General features: G+C 45.2%; 1 protein-coding gene across 2 annotated transcripts in view; it reads right to left on the reverse strand.

Annotated features, from left to right (window-relative positions):
• The window catches only part of LOC8035345 (secernin-2), a 79,416-nt gene that overhangs the window by 15,734 nt on the left and 43,639 nt on the right, over positions 1–20,043 (reverse strand). For both annotated transcript variants that reach the window (XM_040222539.1, XM_040222540.1), the window contains exon 5: positions 5,370–5,573. In XM_040222539.1, coding sequence (XP_040078473.1) covers positions 5,370–5,573 — 204 coding nt within the window. The remainder of the gene's footprint in view (positions 1–5,369; positions 5,574–20,043) is intronic.

The following is a 20,043-nucleotide window of genomic DNA, read 5'->3' on the forward strand; positions in this document are numbered from 1 at the left end:
CTATTCAGGAGCAGACAATCTAACCCTGGAGCATACTCTAATTGTTTTTACTTAACCAGTTCACCAACATGATCACTTTGATTTGAACTGTTCAACCTCTTTCTCTACACAAATGCTCCTTGTACAATTTTATAACTTGTATATCTTGCAGTCAATTGTTTGTTAAAATTTATCACTGCAAAGACGCAAACATGGTATAGCAAATGCAACTGCAGTGATGAGTTGCCTTGGCACAAGCTCTGTGGCTTATTCAATCCAATGTACTTATCATCACGTTTTGCCACTGCTAGTTTTGCGCCTGCTTCACGAGTGGTAACTTTGAATTTGCGGCACATGACTGCTCAGGCACGGCCCAAACAATTTTGCTCAAGCCCGAGCCTGGTCTGGGTCTGAGAAAATGTGTGCTACTTGCCCTGAGCCCTGACTGCGGGCCGGGCCGGGCTCGGGCCTTCAGGCTGGCTTGGGCCCGTGCAGTGCTCTAGCTAGCACATCTGCCGTCACGTTGTGGCAGTCGGTTTCAAAGCTTAGCATGCCGGGGCAGCTTGTGCGGCATTTTACCCCTTTTGGCTACCACTAAACTTGGCCAGCTCACTTTACCGCTGACTGTACTTCTTCCTCTCGTCTTCAGCGGTTACACTTAAGATTCACGAGGCACAAGGCAGTAAGTTTTAAGGCGATGAACGAAGTCGCCATTAACGGTATTTTTTTGTGAAGAGGGTTGGAATTTAGGTATCCCATTTTTAATCTTTTTACAAAAAGTGGCTCACAAATAAAAAATCTACAACTGCCAGGGCTAGTTTTGGTTTGAAGAACAGTATTCATCTCACAAAAATTGGAGCTAGCAATGTTGATGGGAATTTTCACTTAATTCAAAGGCTATGACTGGTTTTTAGCCCTGCCGGCCAAGGTGAAAATGTCTAACTGGGACCAGTTGAAAAGCTAACTGGTTTCAACTGGTTTCAGTTGGGAGTCAACTGGTCTCAACTGGTTCCAGTTGGGAGTCAACTGCTTTCAGTTGGGAGTCAACTGGTCCCAGTTGGGAGTCAACTGGTCCCAGTTGGGGGTCAACTGGTCCCAGTTGGGGGTCAACTAGTCCCAGTTGGGGTCAACTGGTCCCAGTTGGGGGTCAACTAGTCCCAGTTGGGGTCAACTGGTCCCAGTTGGGGTCAACTGGTCCCAGTTAGGAGTCAACTGGTCCCAGTTAGGAGTCAACTGGTTCCAGTTGGGAGTCAACAGGTCCCAATAGGGACTAGGGTAAGAAACATCAAAACGTAGAAGACAAAAAATAGACAGGACGACGTCTCAAACTTCTCAGGTTAATCCAACATGATTAATATTCACGAGCTTGCCTGCACCCTTACGAGATATCTTGGTATAAATACCATGTGTATAAAGTATGAACAGGTATCAGTCTTCGCACGCATGTGGTGGTTCTAGAGGCATTATAAGGCCGCTTTCCTTTCTGTCCTCAAATACCAATTTTTTTTCTGGACTTGTAGCTTTGGCTTTGCTCGCACGTAAGGTGAATTGTAGTTCAGTTTATTTTTTAATTGAAGTTATCCTGCAGCGTTCAAATGGCATTATCACAAAAGTGGTACAAGAATTCAATCATAATGTAGTTAAAAATACACTCAACATGCCTATACTTATATAAACATTAACAAGTGCAACTATCACAGAAATATACCTACAGTAACCGTAGCGGAAATTATTATGTTTGAGGTATGTCCAAATGTATTCTAAGCGTTTTTTTTTTGTATCTTCAAATACACTAAAACCACAAAAATACATAAATATATCTGACACCAACAATATAAATACCTAGCAGCAATCTAAATAAACATTAAAAGTTGTTTCTCAGGTGGCTAAAATGACAAATATTACATGAGGTAGGCTTCCACAAAACCCGACTTGTAAAAACAGGGCATATTTCGAGCAAGAAGTAATTTTTTGTACAAACTTTATACCCAATCCCCAAAATAAACAAAAAAAAATGCACCTTTTTTTTTAGCGGTTGGTGACACTGTAGTTCATCAATCCAAAGGTACAGTTGCCAAAAGTGTCTGTTGTCTACCATTGACCCCGCGAGTTCTAAGTTTTTGGCCGGAAAACATCTGAATCCTCGCCGCCAAGTTCCTGGAGTGCTCTATGACTGTTCAAGAAACGCATACAATAAGTTTTTCCATCGTCCGTATAATTTTTCAAGCTTTGAGGTGCACGTTTCTATCGTGAAGTGACGGACGATTCAACATGGCTGCCATCTTCCCCGCCACTGGCGGCCAGCTGTAGCTGAGTCTTTCAGCAGAAAAATACCCTAACCATCGCCGAAAAGTTCTTGAAAGTTCTAATGGACGTGCAAGTAAGGCGCACGGTACGTTTCCCAGCCGTTTGCGTGCCTTTTCAAGAGCCGGGGAGCTGATTCCCGTCAGGATGCGACTGCAAAATCTACATGGCACCGATCTTCCCGCCTGCCTGGCCAGCCTTAGCGAACCTCTCGTGTAACTTTGCGATGCCTTCTGACGATCAGCAGGTGCACCGGACGCCTTCGCGAATCTACAGGCATTTGCGGGATGTCCGGATTATGACCAGGCAGCTACAAGGTGAAAAACTGGTGGCCGAGACCGACCACCTTTGTTTGTGGCCATCGCCAGTGCCGCCTCCATCGGGTTAGATCATTAGATTTCCAGGCATCGGGCCGCCGACCGAAACAGACTGGCAACAGCTCATCTTCAACAGCACATAACAAGCAATTTTTTTTTCTTTTTCGAAAAGCGTCTTTTTAGTAGTCGAGCTTGTTTTTAATCTTACTTTACATGTGCGCCCGGGTCCCAGAAGTTGTGCAAGTGGAAACTATTTTTATCTCCGGTTCCTCTGTTTCTTCTTCTTTTTTCGTCGCACATGGGAGTGTCAATAGAAAGTACTTGTTTTTTGTTGAGTGTAAAAGTGCATTCGTTAGTCATATGCGAATAATGTTGTGCAAATAGGTACAAGGCCTCGTAAAAAAAAAAAAACAGAAAAACCTGAGAAGACTGATGGGATATAGTTTACCATTGTACCGATAGTACAAAATAAACCAGTTTCTAATTGCAATCTGTGAAGTACTCAATGCGTTTTACAGTTCTATTTTGTGCATTTGCTGTGGACAACTTTTCATGGACATACATTTCGTCAACCCGAGCGTTTCGACACTCGTTATGCGCATTGCACGCTGTATTAACATTTTGTCACGCGTGTGTCACTGAGGTTCCAGTTGGAAAAATACCAATTGGTATATGCCAGTTAGGGAGCTCCAAAACACAATTGCTCGTGGTTCCAATGGGAACCACAACGGGACCCAGAAGCATAATCTAGCGCTATAGTGCAACCAGCTGCAACTGGGATCCAACTGGTTCCAGTCTAATTGAGACCCAACTGGGACCAGTTGCAACTGGAACCCAACTGGTCCCAGTTTAACTGGGACCCAACTGGGACCAGTTGCAACTGGGAATTGTTCTTTAAACCAGTTGAACTGGGACCAGTTGGATCCCAGTTAGAAATTTTCACCTCGGAATCTTATCATTCGCAATCTGCCACTGCCAGCTTTGCGCCTGCTTCACGAGTGGTAACTTTGGTGCACCCCAGAGTTTCCCATGAGCTTCAAGTCATTCTTAAAAGAGTTGATTTAGTGGTTTTCAATAATGCTCACTAGGTTTCTAATTGGAACCATATGCCTATTTTCACTAATTAAAAAGTTCATTAACAAATTTTAATTAATTAGCTGACTTATCGCAAAGATTAGCCACCACATAATGTCCCCCGGCCGTATATTCACCTGCACAAACTGCTTAAGTGTAACTTTCACGGCTTTTTTCAAACAAATCTGTAAAGCTAAAAAAAACTGTATATATAATTATTGCAAAAGGAAAACTTTAACCAAAAAATAATATGGAGCCGACGTTTCAAGGCCAGTTCGGCCTTGTTCACGGGTGACTGTTTTCGTCCTAGTCCTCTTCTTGCAAAATGCCCGGTGTAGTTGGCTTCTTTAAAGTGGCCGTTGTTTTTGCACGTGTGTTATGGTTCGTAGCGCCCCGCGTAACGCACCGCAAACCGGACACATAGGCGCTTGGAAGTGTCCCAGCTGAACGGTTGACGTTGCCTAGTGTTCAAGATGACCTCCCTGTAATGACACGTACCAACTAGCTCAACTTAAGCCTGTTACCATGTTTGCACAATTATAATGCATCCTCAATTCTAATGCACTTTCAGATTTAGCTCCCAGATATTAAAAAAAATAGCCTTTGCACTCTGGTGAAGAAGGAAGGCCAGCGAAGCTGTACTACGTTGGGAATGAAGTAACGGCCCGCCGCAAGTCGGCAAGCCAGAGTGGAAAGGCTGGAAAGGTTAATTGCCACCATCTATGAGCGACGGCGGCAACCAGATAACCGGCAGGCCGGTTGTCTGGCTGCCGCCGTCGCTAATAACACAAGGCAGCTGTCCAGATTTATGTCAAGATTTGTTTGCCCACAGACACGATACTGGGGAAACTAGCCCTTAACAGCTCTGCTGTAAAAGTATACTGCTGCTGATTCTACCATGCAGGTAAAATTATAAAGATTGAACACATGCCCCATAGAACACATTTTATAAAACGCACGCCAACACAAAAATAACTACTGAGCACTAGTCGCCGTTGTCAGAGTATGACAATAGTTCAATCTTCACTGTCCACAGAGGTAATCTTTGCTTTCATCTAAAGCGTTCTAAGTGCCACACTTCTTGTGCTTGTATGAGCGCGCAACCATCGCCTCTGGGAGGGTCTTCTTCCAAACAACACTTTGCAAGCACGTGGGGTCGCTGGGATTGCGAGGCCACGCAGTGCTGCTCCACTGTTATTTTTTCCCGCCAGTGGATGGCCTTTTGTTTAAGTAAAGCCTCCTAGTGGAATTTATTTTGTTTTTCCATCTTAAAAGTGGCAGACATGAGTCCGTAGATGCGACACAATCCGCGCGATATGGATACCGAAATGGCAAATGTAAACAAACGGTCACGATGGCGATGCGGCTATAGTCATTTTATATTGAGTACTGCGTTTTTCTTTTGAGTTTTGTTTTTTGGTTTCAACTATAACACAGATGTAGTTTTGGACACCGATTTCGGCAAAAAAAAAGAGTGCGTTAGAATCGTGCAAACATGGTATGTCCAACGTCCTGCCTTCACCCCAACACGGGCCCTATTCGACAAGTTCCCAAGATTTGGCTACATTGTGAAATCCAAGCGCAGCTCTTGAAAACACTAGCGCAAACAAAATGTGCATCAGTGGACAAGCCAGGCTCGCCATTATATCGAACAGGCCAAACGGTGGGTTGAGAGGAGACCTCAAAACAACCGACCGGATTGTGAGAGCCGTTGAAGGAGCTTCTTGCCGCACTCGAACCGGCCGTCCTGCTCTCCCGTGCTGAACACGTGCCTGAAGCTGAAGTCTCCCTTTCCCTCGTCCCAAAGCCCTAGCTCCTTGGCCTTGTCTCGCAGTCCCTGGCTGCACAGGTCCATCTTGGTCTCGATCGAGAGGCAGTTGGAGATGTTCCGGCAGCCGCCTGGGGCATAGATCAGACGTCCAACAAACAGTTTCAATTTGGGTTACGCAGATTCGAAGGCGTTAATTATCTCGTCGTTCCATGCCAGGAATTCTTAATGTTGTCAACATCGAAAAAGCCCCGGCCATCTCTTTCAATGGTTGGACGAGGCACCCCTCTCAGTTCCATGCATTGATGCAATAAAAAGGTGCACAAGCCTTCTGACCTTGTAAGCAATAATGTCCCTACGTCTCTACTAGAAAGCATTTGGCTCGTAATTAGGCGTCAATGGGCGGCTTAGCGTAAAATCCCGGGAGATGCCCCACCCCTGAAAGGTAACCCAGCGCTATTTATTTATTTATTTAATTTACCTCAAAGCGCCCTTTCGGGCATTGTATGAGGGGGGGGGGAGTACAAGGTTTTCGACAAAATGTTGAAACGATACATATCGTACATATTTGTTTAATAAACAAGGAACAATGCAATACACCCACTCGAGAGGAATACACTCTTACACAAACAGGAAACAACGTGCCAACCAGGCTACAAAAAGAGAGAAAAAAGACCATCTTTGCACATAAAAAAACAAGAAAGACACCATCCCGCGATTCATTCCATGGAAAAGTGAAACAAACGTTCACCTGATTTGCTATTTTTGCTAAATACCGAAAGATAGCCCACTCCTAGTAGTCGCAGTGTTAGGATCAATGATGACCTGGGCGTAAATGCATCTAGTTAGCTATGGCGGGATATAAGTAAACATTGCTGACTGGGAAGTACAGTCATCTTCGCTTTATTGTGCCACCACGATAACAAGTTTGGCAGGGACATATGACCTTAAAACAGGAATGGGCAGTATTTCAAATACAAGTATTTGAAATATGTATTTCAAATACTTTGTGTATTTTGCATTTGTATTTAATTACAAATTGGGTAATGTATATGACGTGTGTATTTAAACACTAAAACGTGGGTATTTCAAATACAATTGTAATTAAATACAATTTTGTGGGCGAAAGTACATCCTTCAAATTTATTGTCACTGTCCAGAGCAGGAAGAAAACTACATTCTGCACCAAATGCAGTGTCTCTCAATCAAGCACAAGCGTTTAGTGACTTTGTAATTACGGTGCTAGTCCAGGGCAAGAATAGTGACGAAATCGACGTTCACAGGGAGACTGGCTAAATAAGTGCCTGTGACAACTTGTGATGCTTTCCAGCCTGATTTCCATCCATATTTTTGCCTGGAACATTCTAAATGCGCGGGTCGTCCAAATTTTCGTAACTGGTGCGAGTTGCAACAATAAAAAATTCTCTAGCTAGTGCTGCACGTCTTGGTCGTCTCGGTTCTTTGTTGGTCTATACCAAAATGTAATCGACAAAAAAAGCTGCTTGAAGCTCTGTAATTTTTTCACCTATTACATCCAAGCTGATTACATTTTTTTGTGATTATAATTCTATTACTTTACTAGAGCCTCGCACACTAACTCCGGAGTGTGCGATGCAAAATTAAAATGAAATACCGAGAAACCCGTTGCAGGTGCCCTGAAGTCGCCGACGCAAATTTTGAGGAATGTATTTGGAAAAGTATTTGGAGGAGACCAAATACATTTGGTTGTATTTGTATCTTGTACTTAAATGCTTTTTTGGAAATGTAATTAGATTTGTAATTAAATACATTTTTGACGAATTATTTTGTATTTGTATTTCGATACATATTTGCATGTATTTTGCCCATCCCTGCCTTAAAATATAATTTTTTAAGACTTTTCTAAATTGCACACCAAAAGTTAGCACACTGTATTTTCACCCAATTTTCTCTCGATTTTAGGTATGCTATCTCTCAGGATATTACAGTAGACCTGTTAAAATAAGGCTTACACTGTAAAAACAATTTACTTGAGGGCAGGGGCAGTCGAAAACATTTGAGAGCTCGAGGGTACCCTAGGGAATCCCCGGGATCCCTAGGAACCCAGGAGTTCCCCAGGGCACCCTCAGGGGTTAAAGCGGGACCAGCAGAAATATTCTACCGCCTGGCGGAAAGTCCTTCTCGCCCTCTTTCTTTCGTGTATTGTAGCACGGCGAGGCGAGGGGAAAGGTCCCTTTTGCACCGGCTTCTTCAGAGAGGATAAGCAGAGAAAATCCCCATTCTGAGCGACGAGCGATGGGTGCGGCAGCAGCGACCTTGTGAGGTAGCTTCAGCTCCTATTGCGTAATCTGCCCCATTTTTTGGCGCTCACCAAGCCTAGCCCCTCGGATGTAGGTTTTACGGAGCTGCAAGGCTGCGCCCGCGCAGTCAGTGAATTTCAGCTGTCGAAGGTCTTTGGTTTAGCCCGTGGCAAAGTAAACGCATACTTGAGAGCTGTGATGCATCCCCGCACCTATTGAAGGAACGTTTCATAGATATTTTCGGTTGATCAAGGAGCTCAAAACACATGCGCGAGAAGTGGTGACTTGAATATGTAAGGATGACTTACATCTTCACAAAACATTCCATCTTAAAAAAACGGCTTATCACGCTCAAACCTGCCTCAAATTGGGATTGATGGAAAAGAAAACGATGTACCAGGCGCAGGCATCTTCTAGAAGGTCTCTGTTTTCTAGCAGCGAGCACAAATTATTGGAGAACTTTAGCAGACTATGTTTTCAGGCCACGCTATATTTAGCGGGAGCTCGCGCTGCCGCTTCGATGCATTCTCTGAAGCGCGCGCCTGAAGTGGCAGCGGGCCTTTGAAAACGATTTACTAAAATACCCTGTTGTGTGCCTAACTCGCAGAACATGATGGCCAGCAAAATGTATGAAATTCATATTTACACATTCCCAACAACCACTTGAGGTGAGAGGGCATCAAGGGTGGATGTCAATTTTAGAAAGTTTTAGTGGGTCGCTTTTAGCCACTCAGATAACCGTACGGTCCATACCCCACAACGAAATGTAAGCTAGACTCGCTGTTTACATTCTTTATCGAGTGCGGCTATGGAGCGGAAAATACAATATTAAAACCCTTTTTGGCGAGTCTAGCGTGTCGTGTTATGGTTGAACGTTGCTTGTATCGGTACCATAGCACGGACCGCCAGGCTTCGAAGTATTTGCGGTGTCTCAAAGAAACTAAAGCAAAAGCAGAAAATTTTTTTCAACGTGACACAGAATTGTATTTAACATTATAAAAACCTTTTAGGTACCCTACGCCACGCAGTTAGCACAAACAAACTATCGCCGGTGTTTCCCACTTTTTTTTCTTGTTAGAAGTGAATGATGTTTAGGAAACTGTTAATGCGAGTATCCAACCTAACTGTAGATTTTAGTGCGAGTCGATACATTGCTGGGGAAAATAGCAAACAGCGCCGATGTCGTGTTTGCGCTAACAGTGTTGCGTAATGTACGCATACCGCTGCACAATCAACGCTAACGGAGTGAATCAGTAAATTTAGTGGCCCCCAAAAAAGTGTTGTTGTTTTGTTTTATTTTTATGGTTGAAAAGTTGTTATTTTTAAACAAGCAATTCGGTAAAGAGTGCTTCCGTTGGGCACCAACTTACGAGGCATCAATTTATTCTTATATACTAAATTCTGCATGGCCCTTGCGTAAAAATGTCAATATTGTGTTCGTGCTAGCTGCATCACGCACAGTAAGAAGACCAGTTCATTGCTCGAACATTTAAACAAGGCCTTTAACTTACGCTTTCTTACACCAAATAGACGTTTTGCGAGTACGCTCTATTACTGGTGGTTCATAAAATAATCTACGTTGTTTATTTAGAGGAAGGAAGTGGTGGTGAGGGGAGGGGGAATTGAATACAAAAGACGACTCGGGGAACCTCGAACTTTGTAAATATTTCACTCAACCTATAATCCTGAGCTAATTAAATCACTTTTTCTTTGTCTGTTTTAGAACTTGTTAATAGTCGCGCTAAATGCCAAGATGAGCGAAAAGTCAGATGCCCCTGTTTATTTGAGCACGAAGCTTATATATGCAACATAGAACTGGAAAAGCGTACGAGTGTAACCGTAGCAATCTCCGACCAAGCCTGAAGCTCACTTTTTCTGAACCCACGGAAAGGGTACCCCCCCGGAAATGACTGCTTTTGACGACTTGATAACGCAAGCCAAAGCCGTTAGTAAGTGTGACTCGTTGTCAGCTGTAATAATCAAGGTGCGACGATTTCTTGAAACCTTTCATCTATTAAAACAAATTGTGTAATAAATCCATTGCCATATTATGCTTGCGCTGATCTTGTAGCGGGGTAGCGGATATTTCGTCGAACGCCATTTCATCGAAAGCCGTTTCATTGAATGAACGGACATTTCACCGAACGCCGTTTCATCGAATCGCCAAGGGCCATTACATCGAATTTCTCTGTTATGGCTCTGTACCGAGTTTTGGGGCATAACAGTGCTTTATAGATGTTTCACCTTGCATTTCTTAAGACTAAGGTAGTCACTTAATTTGTGAAATTTTTTTTTTGAAGGTGGTGTCAATTTACAAAAAATAAAAGCATTTGTCATAAAAAGAAATAAAAACAATTGGGTGTGCGACTTACTGAAAAGCTTTCTCATGTACATACATGACTAAAACCACGACGCTGCAAATAAAGGACAGACACCTAAAACACTTTTAAGTGTCTGTGCTTTCTGTTTTGGTCTCATTTTTAATTGTTTCATGTGACATGGAGAGGGGTCATTGTTTCATGGAGGCTTTCTTCTCGAAGCAGGATATGTTCATGATAAAACTTATCTCGCCACTGCACCCAGTGATATAAAGACAGAAACACACAAAAAAAAAAAGAATTAGATGAAGTTGTGTATAAAAATTAAATTCCAAAATATTACAGACTGTAACGTTGTTGGATGAAAAGGTGTTCGATGAAATGGCTTCTATGAAGCGGCTTTCGAGGAAACGGCGTTCGATGAAACGGTGTTCGATGAAACGGCTTCGATGAAACGGTATTCGATGAAACGGCATTCGAAGAAATGTCCGGACGCACTTGTAGTGGTACGTGTGCATTACGTGGCACTTTTAGCCCGAACGCGACATCGGCGCTTTTTACTATTTCTGCCCAGCAACATGTATTGTCTAGCACTGAGCTCTGCCACTTAGGTTGGATAGTTGCATGACAGTTTTCTAAACATCATTTATATCTAAAAAAACAAAATTAGAAAGTATGGTAATAGTTTGTCAGTGCTAACTGTGTGGCAGTATACCTAAAATGCGTTTGCAAAGACAAATTACAAACGCGTATCATGTTAAAAAAAATCGGCTACATTTGATTTTTTTAATCTTTAATGCCTCAAAAATACTTTAAAGTGGCAGCACGTGCTATAGCACCGATTTAAGCAACGTTGAACTATAACACCAGACGCTTCGATAGCCGCACTCGATCAAGAATGCTGACAGAAAGGTTATAGCTTATATTGTTTGTAGGGTGCGGTTATCCAAGAGCTAAAGACGCTCCACTAAAACTTTTTATTATCGACACTAGTGGTGCAAAACTATCGATAGTACTATCGATAGTATCGATAGTCGCCGGAAATCTGACTATCGATAGTCGACTATAGAAAAACTATCGATACTCGACGATCGGAAAAATATTGTTAATTGACTATTGGAAAACTATTGATAGTCGACAATGGTAAACCTATCGATAGTACTGTCGACAGTTTACTATGGATAGTTTTCCGACACTAGCAGTTTGCGTCACTCCCTTTTTTTCTTTTTCTCGCTTTATTTTTTTCAAATCGGACACCAACTAGCCCAAGAACTTACCATCCCAATTTTGGTTCAGCTTTCAGTGATGACGAAGACGGGAGTTTGGGTGAAAAGAGGAGGAAGGTCAGGCGAGCGGCAGTGTGGCAATTGTGTTCACTCTTGTAGTGGTGCAAAACTATCAATAGTACTATCGATGGTCTCCATAGCCGCTAAAAATGTGACTATTGGTAGTAATAAATACTATCGATAGTCGACTATCGAAAAACTATCGATAGTACGATTCGACACACACCATTGCTGCCTTCTTACCTCATGTGGTTGCTGGGATGCGTAAATATAAATGTCACCTACATTCGTTGGCCATCATATAGTGTGAGTTACGCGCACAATATTTGTGCTCCCTGCTAGAAGACAGAGACCTTCTACGAGATGCCCGCGCCTGGTTCATCGTTTTCTTTTCCATCGATACCAATTTGAGGCAGGTTTGAGCGTGATAAGCCGTTTTTTTTAAGATAGAATGTTTTGTGAAGATGTAAGTCATCCTTACATATTCAAGTCACCACTTCTCGCGCATGTGTTTTGAGCTCCTTGATTAACTGAAATTATCTATGAAACGTTCCTTCAATGGGTGCGGGAATGCATCACAGCTGTCAAGTATGCGTTTACTTTGCCACGGGCTAAACCAAAGACCTTCGAAAGCTGAAATTCGGTGACTGCGCGGGCGCAGCCTTGCAGCTCCGTAAAACCTACATCCGAGGGGCTAGGCTTGGTGAGCGCCAAAAAATGGGGCAGATTACGCGATATAGGAGCTGAAGCTACCTCACGAGGTCACTGCTGCCGCACCCATCGCCCGTCGCTCAGAATGGGGATTTTCTCGTCTTATCCTCTCAGAAGCAGAGGTCGGCATTTTAGGTCGCCCTCACTCACCCTCACCCTCACAGCCACACTCACCTAAGCCCCTCACTCACCCTCACCCTCACAGCTACACTCACCTTCAGCCCCTCACTCACCCTCACCCTCACAGTCACACTCACCTTCAGCCCTTCACTCACCCTCACGGCCCTCATGCCCCTCACTCACTCATGGCCCTCACGACACTCACCGCCCTCACGCCACTCACCGCCCTCACGGCCCTCACCGCCCTCACGGCCCTCACGACCCTCACAGCCCTCACGGCCCTCACGCACTCATAGCCCTCACGCCACTCACCGCCCTCACGGCCCTCACGCACTCACCGCCCTCACCGCCCTCACGGCCCTCACGGCCCTCACGCCACTCACGGCCCTCACGCCACTCACCGCCCTCACGCCACTCACCGCCCTCACACCCCTCACGCCCCTCACGCACTCATGGCCCTCACGCCACTCAGGCCAGCTTCAGATGGGGCAATTTCGGCCAGAAACTTTACGTCGCAACACCAGCAACACGGGCCGCCCGCGATCACACGCAGCAACCAATTGCTGCAATTTGCCATCGTCATCATAAAATTTTATTTTTCTTGCACTATTTAGACACAATTACGCGTTGTTATAAACGTGTTTTTATGCATTTAAACCTCGTTAAGAATACTAATGCACCTTTCTAAAACAGTTTATTTCCAAAAAAAAAAAAAAAAAAGATTGATTTCATACCAGAACCAAGTCATTCGGTGTCATCATCACCGGCACGAGGTATCACGTGAAAATTTTGCGTCCCTGATTGGATGCAGCCGCTTCAAACGTATTCGAATTGCTCCGAGTTGCTTGCTTATTTCGAGCCGGACCCGATCTCAGCAATTCGTGCCGATCTAGGGAAAGCTAGAGAACAACCCGCCATTAACACCAAAATTGCTGAGAAAGATGCTCGATCTGAAGGGGGCCTCACGCACTCACCGCCGTCACGCACTCATGGCCCTCACACACCTCATGCACTCACCGCCCTCACGGCCCTCACGCCTCTCATGCCACTCACTGCCCTCATGCACTCATAACCCTCACACCCCACACGCACACCCCGCCCTCACACCACTCACGCACTCATGGCCCTCACGCCACTCACCGCCCTCACGCCCCTCACGCACTCATGACCCTCACGGCCCTCACGGCCCTCACGGCCCTCACGGCCCTCACGGCCCTCACGGCCCTCACGGCCCTCACGGCCCTCACGGCCCTCACGGCCCTCACAGCCCTCACAGCCCTCACTCACCCTCACACTCATGAATTTTCCTGGTTCAGAAACTCACTCACCCTCACCTCACCTGTGAAGATGAGGGTGAGTGAGGGTGAGTGAGGGCCCTCATGAGTGAGGTTTGCCGAGGTATGCTCAGAAGAAGCCGGCGCAAAAGGGACCTTTGCCCTCGCCTCGCCGTGCTACAATACACGAAAGAAAGAGGGCGAGGAGGACTTTCCGCCAGGCGGAAGAATATTTCTGCTGGTCCCCCTTTAAGCTCCCAAACTTAACCAATCATATCTACTCCAAAGATTTTTTTTTTTTTTACAGTTTATACACTATTTTAGCAGATATGAGCCATCCATTGATGCATAACTTTGTGCCAAATGCTTCCTAGCAATGTGCATCCCTGTTTGCAAAGCGATTCTGAACTGCTTTTTTGCAACAATGCCAAGCATGGAAGCAGTACCTCAGCCATCAATTTGAAAGAATTGGGCTTCCTCAAAGTCAAAACATTTCTAAGACTTTTTGTTCTACATCTACTGTTTTGTCGAAACAATGTGAAAATTAATGTGTGGCTGAAACACAACAACCATTTATCCGTGCACAGGGCGTTTCGTGTTGACTTAGTAATTTAAGTGAGGCTAGGTTAGAATTGTGGGAAAGAATAGCAACAAGGTCATTTTGGCACCCCTGAAGCAGTAAAATATCCAGTCTGAAGGAGGCTATTTAAAATCACTGACAGGCTTGTAGTGTTTTTTAATGTTCTTGATTTAGCAAAATCCATTATACACGGTTGGCAACATTACTGTATCGAAAATGGCGGATTAAAGAAGCATCAATACACATGCTGCAATCCTCAATCTAAGTAATACCTAAAAACCCGAACACCCCAATGGTGTCAGAAGTGCTGGCCGTGGTAATGGAAGGCCCCTAGAGCCCAAGCACCGTGAAATCATCAGCGAGCACCGCCACAGCAAGTAATGGAACAGGTGAACGTGGCACACGCGCTGACCCCGTTTCCGAGTTTCAACATCCAAGCAACGGATGCCAACAACATCGGCCTCGAACGGGACAAGTAGTTGGACAGATCTCGCTGTGTACATGTCAGCAGCAAGAATGTCAGCATCCAAGTACGACGCCGCGAGAGCAAAACTTGACGCTCACTTCGTGCCAAAAATTAACCCAACATTCGCCATTTATCGTTTCCAACAGGCACAACAGAACGCCAGTGAGTCACTCTATGCTTTCTATGCACGGCTTCGGCAGCTGTTTAGTCATTGCAACTTCCCAGACATTGGTCTCGAGATAGAGAATCAGATCATCATCGTGACCACATCCACGCGCCTGCGGAAGTATGCCATACTACATTCGCTAGACTTGCCACATATCCTCAAACAAGGACGCATGTTTGAGGACGTGGAACATGACGTGTCTGAAATCGAGCGAAGTGCCGACAAGCCAGTCCTCGCGCACAAAACAATAAGCAGCATCGCGGCAGCAAGCCAAAAAGTAGTGCAAAACCGCCTCCACAACCAAACTACCAGACACAACGACATCACAGCCTGTCGACAGACTGTCACAACTGTGGTGGCAAATGGTCACATGACGGCGGACGATCAAACTGTCCTGCATAGGGAAAAATATGAATAGCCTGCAACAAAATCGGACACTTTGTCAACGTGTGCCATTCAACAAACAAGAAAATAAAAGCCATTAGTCAAACCCGCCAAGACAGCAGTTCAAGCGGTGAAGAACACGTTTCAGTAGCAAAAACATTGCCTCCAGCAAGCAAGTCTCCCAAAGCTATCATCAGGACCGACGACGTTCCAATCACCTTCGTGATACACACAGGTGCAACCATGTCAGCTGTTGGTGAAGATGAAATCTGGAACTACCACCTAGATGAGAAACTCGAGAAAGCATCTGTAAAGGTGTTTCCATACGGGGCAACGTCTCCCCCACAACTTCTGGGAAAAGTCTCAGTCAGCGTGGTGTACAAAGAGAGGTGCAGTCAAGAGAACATCCTCGTCACCCTACGAAGCTGCGCACCACTTCTAAGCTTTGCAGCAGCGTCAAATCTTGGTCTTGTTTGAATCGCATACCAAGTCGAAGACTCCCCCCAACAGAAAAGTCGATCTTGAAATCATTCCCCAACCCAACTTGTTCAAAGGAGTTGAAAAGCTCAAGGAGCAGAAAATCCATCTCTTCGCAGATGAAACTGTGCCTCCCATCGCTCGACCGCACCAAGACATTCCATTTGCAGTGCAAGCACTCGTAAAGACAGAACTCGACTGTCTCCTGTCAGAGGACATCATCGAGCCAGCAGTTCGAACCACACCATGGTGTCTCTAGTGGTGATTGTCCCAAGACCACATCACCCTGATGAAATCCAGATGTTCAATGAGAGCGGCATCTGTGTCCAACAGTTGATGACATCATCGTAGCTCTCCATGGAGTAACTGTTTTCTCAAACCTTGACCTAAAAAATGGCTATCATCAGCCGGAACTGGACGTCTCTTCGAGGCAACTAATAACATTTTCAACACACGCTGGTTTGTTCCACTACAAACATCTCAACTTCGGCATCAGCAGTGCAGCTGAAATCTTCCAGAACACCGATCGCCAAGTGCTCAATGGCATCTTAAATGTCCTGAATGTCAGTGATGATATTCTGGTCTTTGGAAAAACGAAAGAAGAGCATGGACATAGCTCCAGACGCAATTTTATGTCAACTTCAGGAATCAAAACTAACGCTTAATGAAAAGAAGTGTCACTTCCACCAGCAAAAATTGACCTTCTTTGGACTCATACTTTCATTGGAAGGTGTGAGTGGAAAGCTCCCAAATAAAATAGAGGCTTCAAGACATGTAAAAGTACCCGAGTCCCCTCAAGGGGTGAAGAGTCTTTTGCAAATGGTCAACTACTCAGGTCACTTCTTACAAAACCTTGCTGACCTTACTCAGCCACTGTGTGAACTGAAGCTAAATAATGCAGCCTGAGAGTGGACTGAATGACACCAGGAAGCCTTCCACGAACTGCGGCGCGTCATGTCAGACGCATCTACCCTGTCCTACTTCGATTAAGCCGACGGAGTTAGTTGTACAGGCAAGCCCTTATGGACTTGGTGCCATTTTAACACAACGAGATGGTAGACAGGTCGCAGTGACAGCTTATGCAAGCAATGCATTAGCACCAGTGGAAAGCCGCTACTCACACAACGAGCGAGAAATGCTGGTAGCAGTATGGGGCATGAGCACTTTCGGCTCTACCTATGTAGTGCAAACTTTCTTTTATTGACAGACCCCAAGTTTTTGGTGAGCATCCTGGCAAACCCAAGGTCGTCGTCATCTGCCCACATAGAGCACCTTGCTCTCCGCATCCAACAGTATGCATTTGACGTAAACTGCAGAAAGCAGCAACCCTTCAGACTACCTTTCCACTGCGCAATACCGAGACAGGCACTCGCATCACCAAATTTTCCTGATGAGTATGTCAACTTCATCCAAGTTGCAAAAGAAGTTGCGAAATAGACAAAGACGGACCAACAGCTGCAGCTGCAGGTGAGAGCCATCCAGCATCCTCTGCGTAACGACTGGCTGCTACCAGAACTAAAGCCATTTGAAGCTATGAAGGCGGAACTCACTTTAACACCAGAAGGTCACATCCTTAAAGGACACATGCAAAGGAAAAAGTCATTTTTTTTAAACGGCTTAGATGGAAAAAGGACGCCATAAAACGACTTTACAACGAAGAAAAAAATTTTTTAGAGCTATATTTACGGCGCAAAACGAATTTGTAGTTGGCGCCCGCGAGCACCGCGGAAAAGTGGTCCGTATTTATCACGTGACTGGTCTTTATTTATCACGTGGTGCTTGCGTTCTTTCGGAAGCTTCCTATGGCCTCTAAAAGTAACTTATTCATCTTTGTTTGATGTGTAACAAAAAAAACTAAGATGAATAAGTAACTTTTAGAGCCCAAAGGAAACTCCTGAAAAAGCGCAAGCAGACGTGATAGACCTGTGCGCCGGTCAGACGACGGCGGCGGCGCCCCGAAGCAGACGGACTTGTGCGGCGGCGGCGACGGCGGCGTGGAGAAACACGCTGAAGCGGCATCGCACAACGCTCAGCGTGCCGCGGCGACGCAGCGCGGCGGCGCGCGGGCCTACCACGTGACTAGCAGCGGCTCCCGCGAGCGCCAACTACAAATTCGTATAGCGCCGTAAATATAGCTCTAAAAATTGTTTTTCTTCGTTGTAAAATTGTTTTATGACATCCTTTTTCCATCTAAGCTGTCTAAAAAAAATGTTTTTTTCCTTTGCATGTGTCCTTTAAAGGGACACGCCTGGTCCTTCCAACTGGTCTCCAGAAACGTGCAGTGCAGCTCACATACCGAAGTCACCAGAGAATCGTTAAGCCAAAACAACTACTACGAGAAAAGATATGGTTTCCAGGCATGAACAACCTTGTGCACATGCCGGTGAAGAACTACCTTCCATGCCAAGCTGCAGTGCCCCAGACAACTCAAGAACCACTTAAGTATGATTACCGAAACTCCCAGCAGTCCCTGGGAAAAAGTATCACTCGACGTTTGTGGTCCACTTCCCTATGGGAAATATGCAATGGTGGTGACAGATGACTTTTCGCAATACCCAGCGGTACAAGTCCTAAATTAAACAAGCGCACGCAATGTGCTGCTCAATCTCCGAGCAGTGTTTGACCAGTTTGGCATCCCAGAACAAGTGAAAACGAACAACGGACTACCATTTCAAGGCAAAGAGTTTGCCAAGTTTGCCCAAGAGCTCGGATTTCGACACCACAGAGTCACACCCCCATGGCCTCAAGCCAATAGCGAAGCGGAGTGATTCATGTGAACATAAAAAGAAACAGGTGCACACCAGTGAACTCAAAAACAAGGACTGGAAGGCTGAGCTAGACACCTTCTTGATGTCCTACAGATCTACGAAAGAAGGCACAACAACAAAAATGCCTTACAAATTAGTGTTTGGAAGGCCGATGAGGAATCTCCTTTACCTCTATGCAGCCCCAACCCCAAGAACAGTGGACTCGGAAGGACTGAGGTCAACTGAGCTAGCAAAAAAGGTTTACAACAAGCACAAGGCTCACGGACGGAGAATTGCTCGACCACATCGCTTCTGGGTGGGTCAGCGAGTCCCGTGTAAACTAGTCCAGCACAACAAGTTTACGTCGTACTACGATCCGACCCCTTATACCATTACCAGCATTCATGAATCTCGGATCAAAGTACTTCAAGGCAACCGAATGATCACACAGAATGCTAGTTTTTTCCAAGGATGCCTCTAGAATCTACCGAGTGCCACGCAGAGCATAGACTGAACTAGATGACACCATGCCACTGTCATCCAGCACAGACAGTCACACCTCAGTGACAAGGCCCTCAATGCCTGCGAGGCAACAAAGTCCTCTTCGTCGACGCTACCCCGTCAGAAACCGCAAGCCACCGCGGCATCTTGCTGACTTTGCAACGTAATCCCTTTTCATTTTTTCTGAAGTAGTGTGAACTCAGAGTGCAAAATGAAAGAACTCATCTCAGCAAGTGTTCAGCTGAACATTGACATCACTTCATTTTTTAAATTTTATTTTGTTACTTTGCAGCGTTTTATTTGACGTATTACATTCTCAATTTCATCTTTCCACAAGGAGGGTAGCTGTGTTCTTGTTTTTTAGCCAAATCCACTATACAAGGTTGGGAACATTGGTGTATTAAAAATGGCGGATTAAAGAAACGTCAATACCCACACTGCAATCCTCAATCCAAGTAATAATAATAATAATAATCACTTTTTTTTCCATGTATAAGCATGGTGGGGTCTGAGGAAAAATGCTGTCCAAGAAACTTTACTGGTCCTCTGTTGCGTACCACGCAACCAAGCTGCCGCCCACACAAACCGGGCAGCGCGAGCCATGCTCTCGAGCAAGGGCATGCGCGAGGCAGCGAGCCATTGGAACTGATCTGGGCGCCATACCGGTCCTGCCCGTTCCGTAGCAGTAAAGAACGTGACGAATATAACAACAAACCCTTTCCGAAATTCAGTGCCATCTGGTGGTTTGTAAACCACTTTAGGTTTTGCCATATCAATGGCGGAAATGAACTTGTTTAGGCACCGTCACTTTCGCAAGTGAACAGCACTCGAGGAATTGTTCGGTGAGTTCTTTCTCGATCACTTTCAGTATGACGGTGACCAAGAACTTGCATTCAGAACAAAGCTCCAACCCACTCAGATGCCTCGAGAAAATTCTATACACCAAAGTGCTTTAAAGCAGATTGTGTGCCGCACACAGATTGACTGAATCTGACTTATTAGAAATAAGTGCTTACGTAGCTCTTGTGTTCCATTCCTACGTCGCGTCGTACTGACCCCCCGAATGTACAGGCCCCGCAAGATCCGCTTAGGAGCATCTTCAACTTCTTTTATCAGTCACTAGAAGGCCGCCATTGGTATGGCACAGATGCCGTTCCACTGATGATGATAGTGATCAAAGTGGCCAGACTGAATTTCGGAAAAAGTCTATTGGCGACGAGCAAACGGTACGAACTCTACGACGGTAAAGCCAGGGAAGCATGGTGACTCACGGCTCCGTGGAGGAATTCTCC

The sequence above is a fragment of the Ixodes scapularis genome, unplaced genomic scaffold (assembly GCF_016920785.2).
Source record: "Ixodes scapularis isolate PalLabHiFi unplaced genomic scaffold, ASM1692078v2 PGA_scaffold5__190_contigs__length_132052651, whole genome shotgun sequence".
Taxonomy (NCBI): Eukaryota; Metazoa; Arthropoda; class Arachnida; order Ixodida; family Ixodidae; genus Ixodes; species Ixodes scapularis.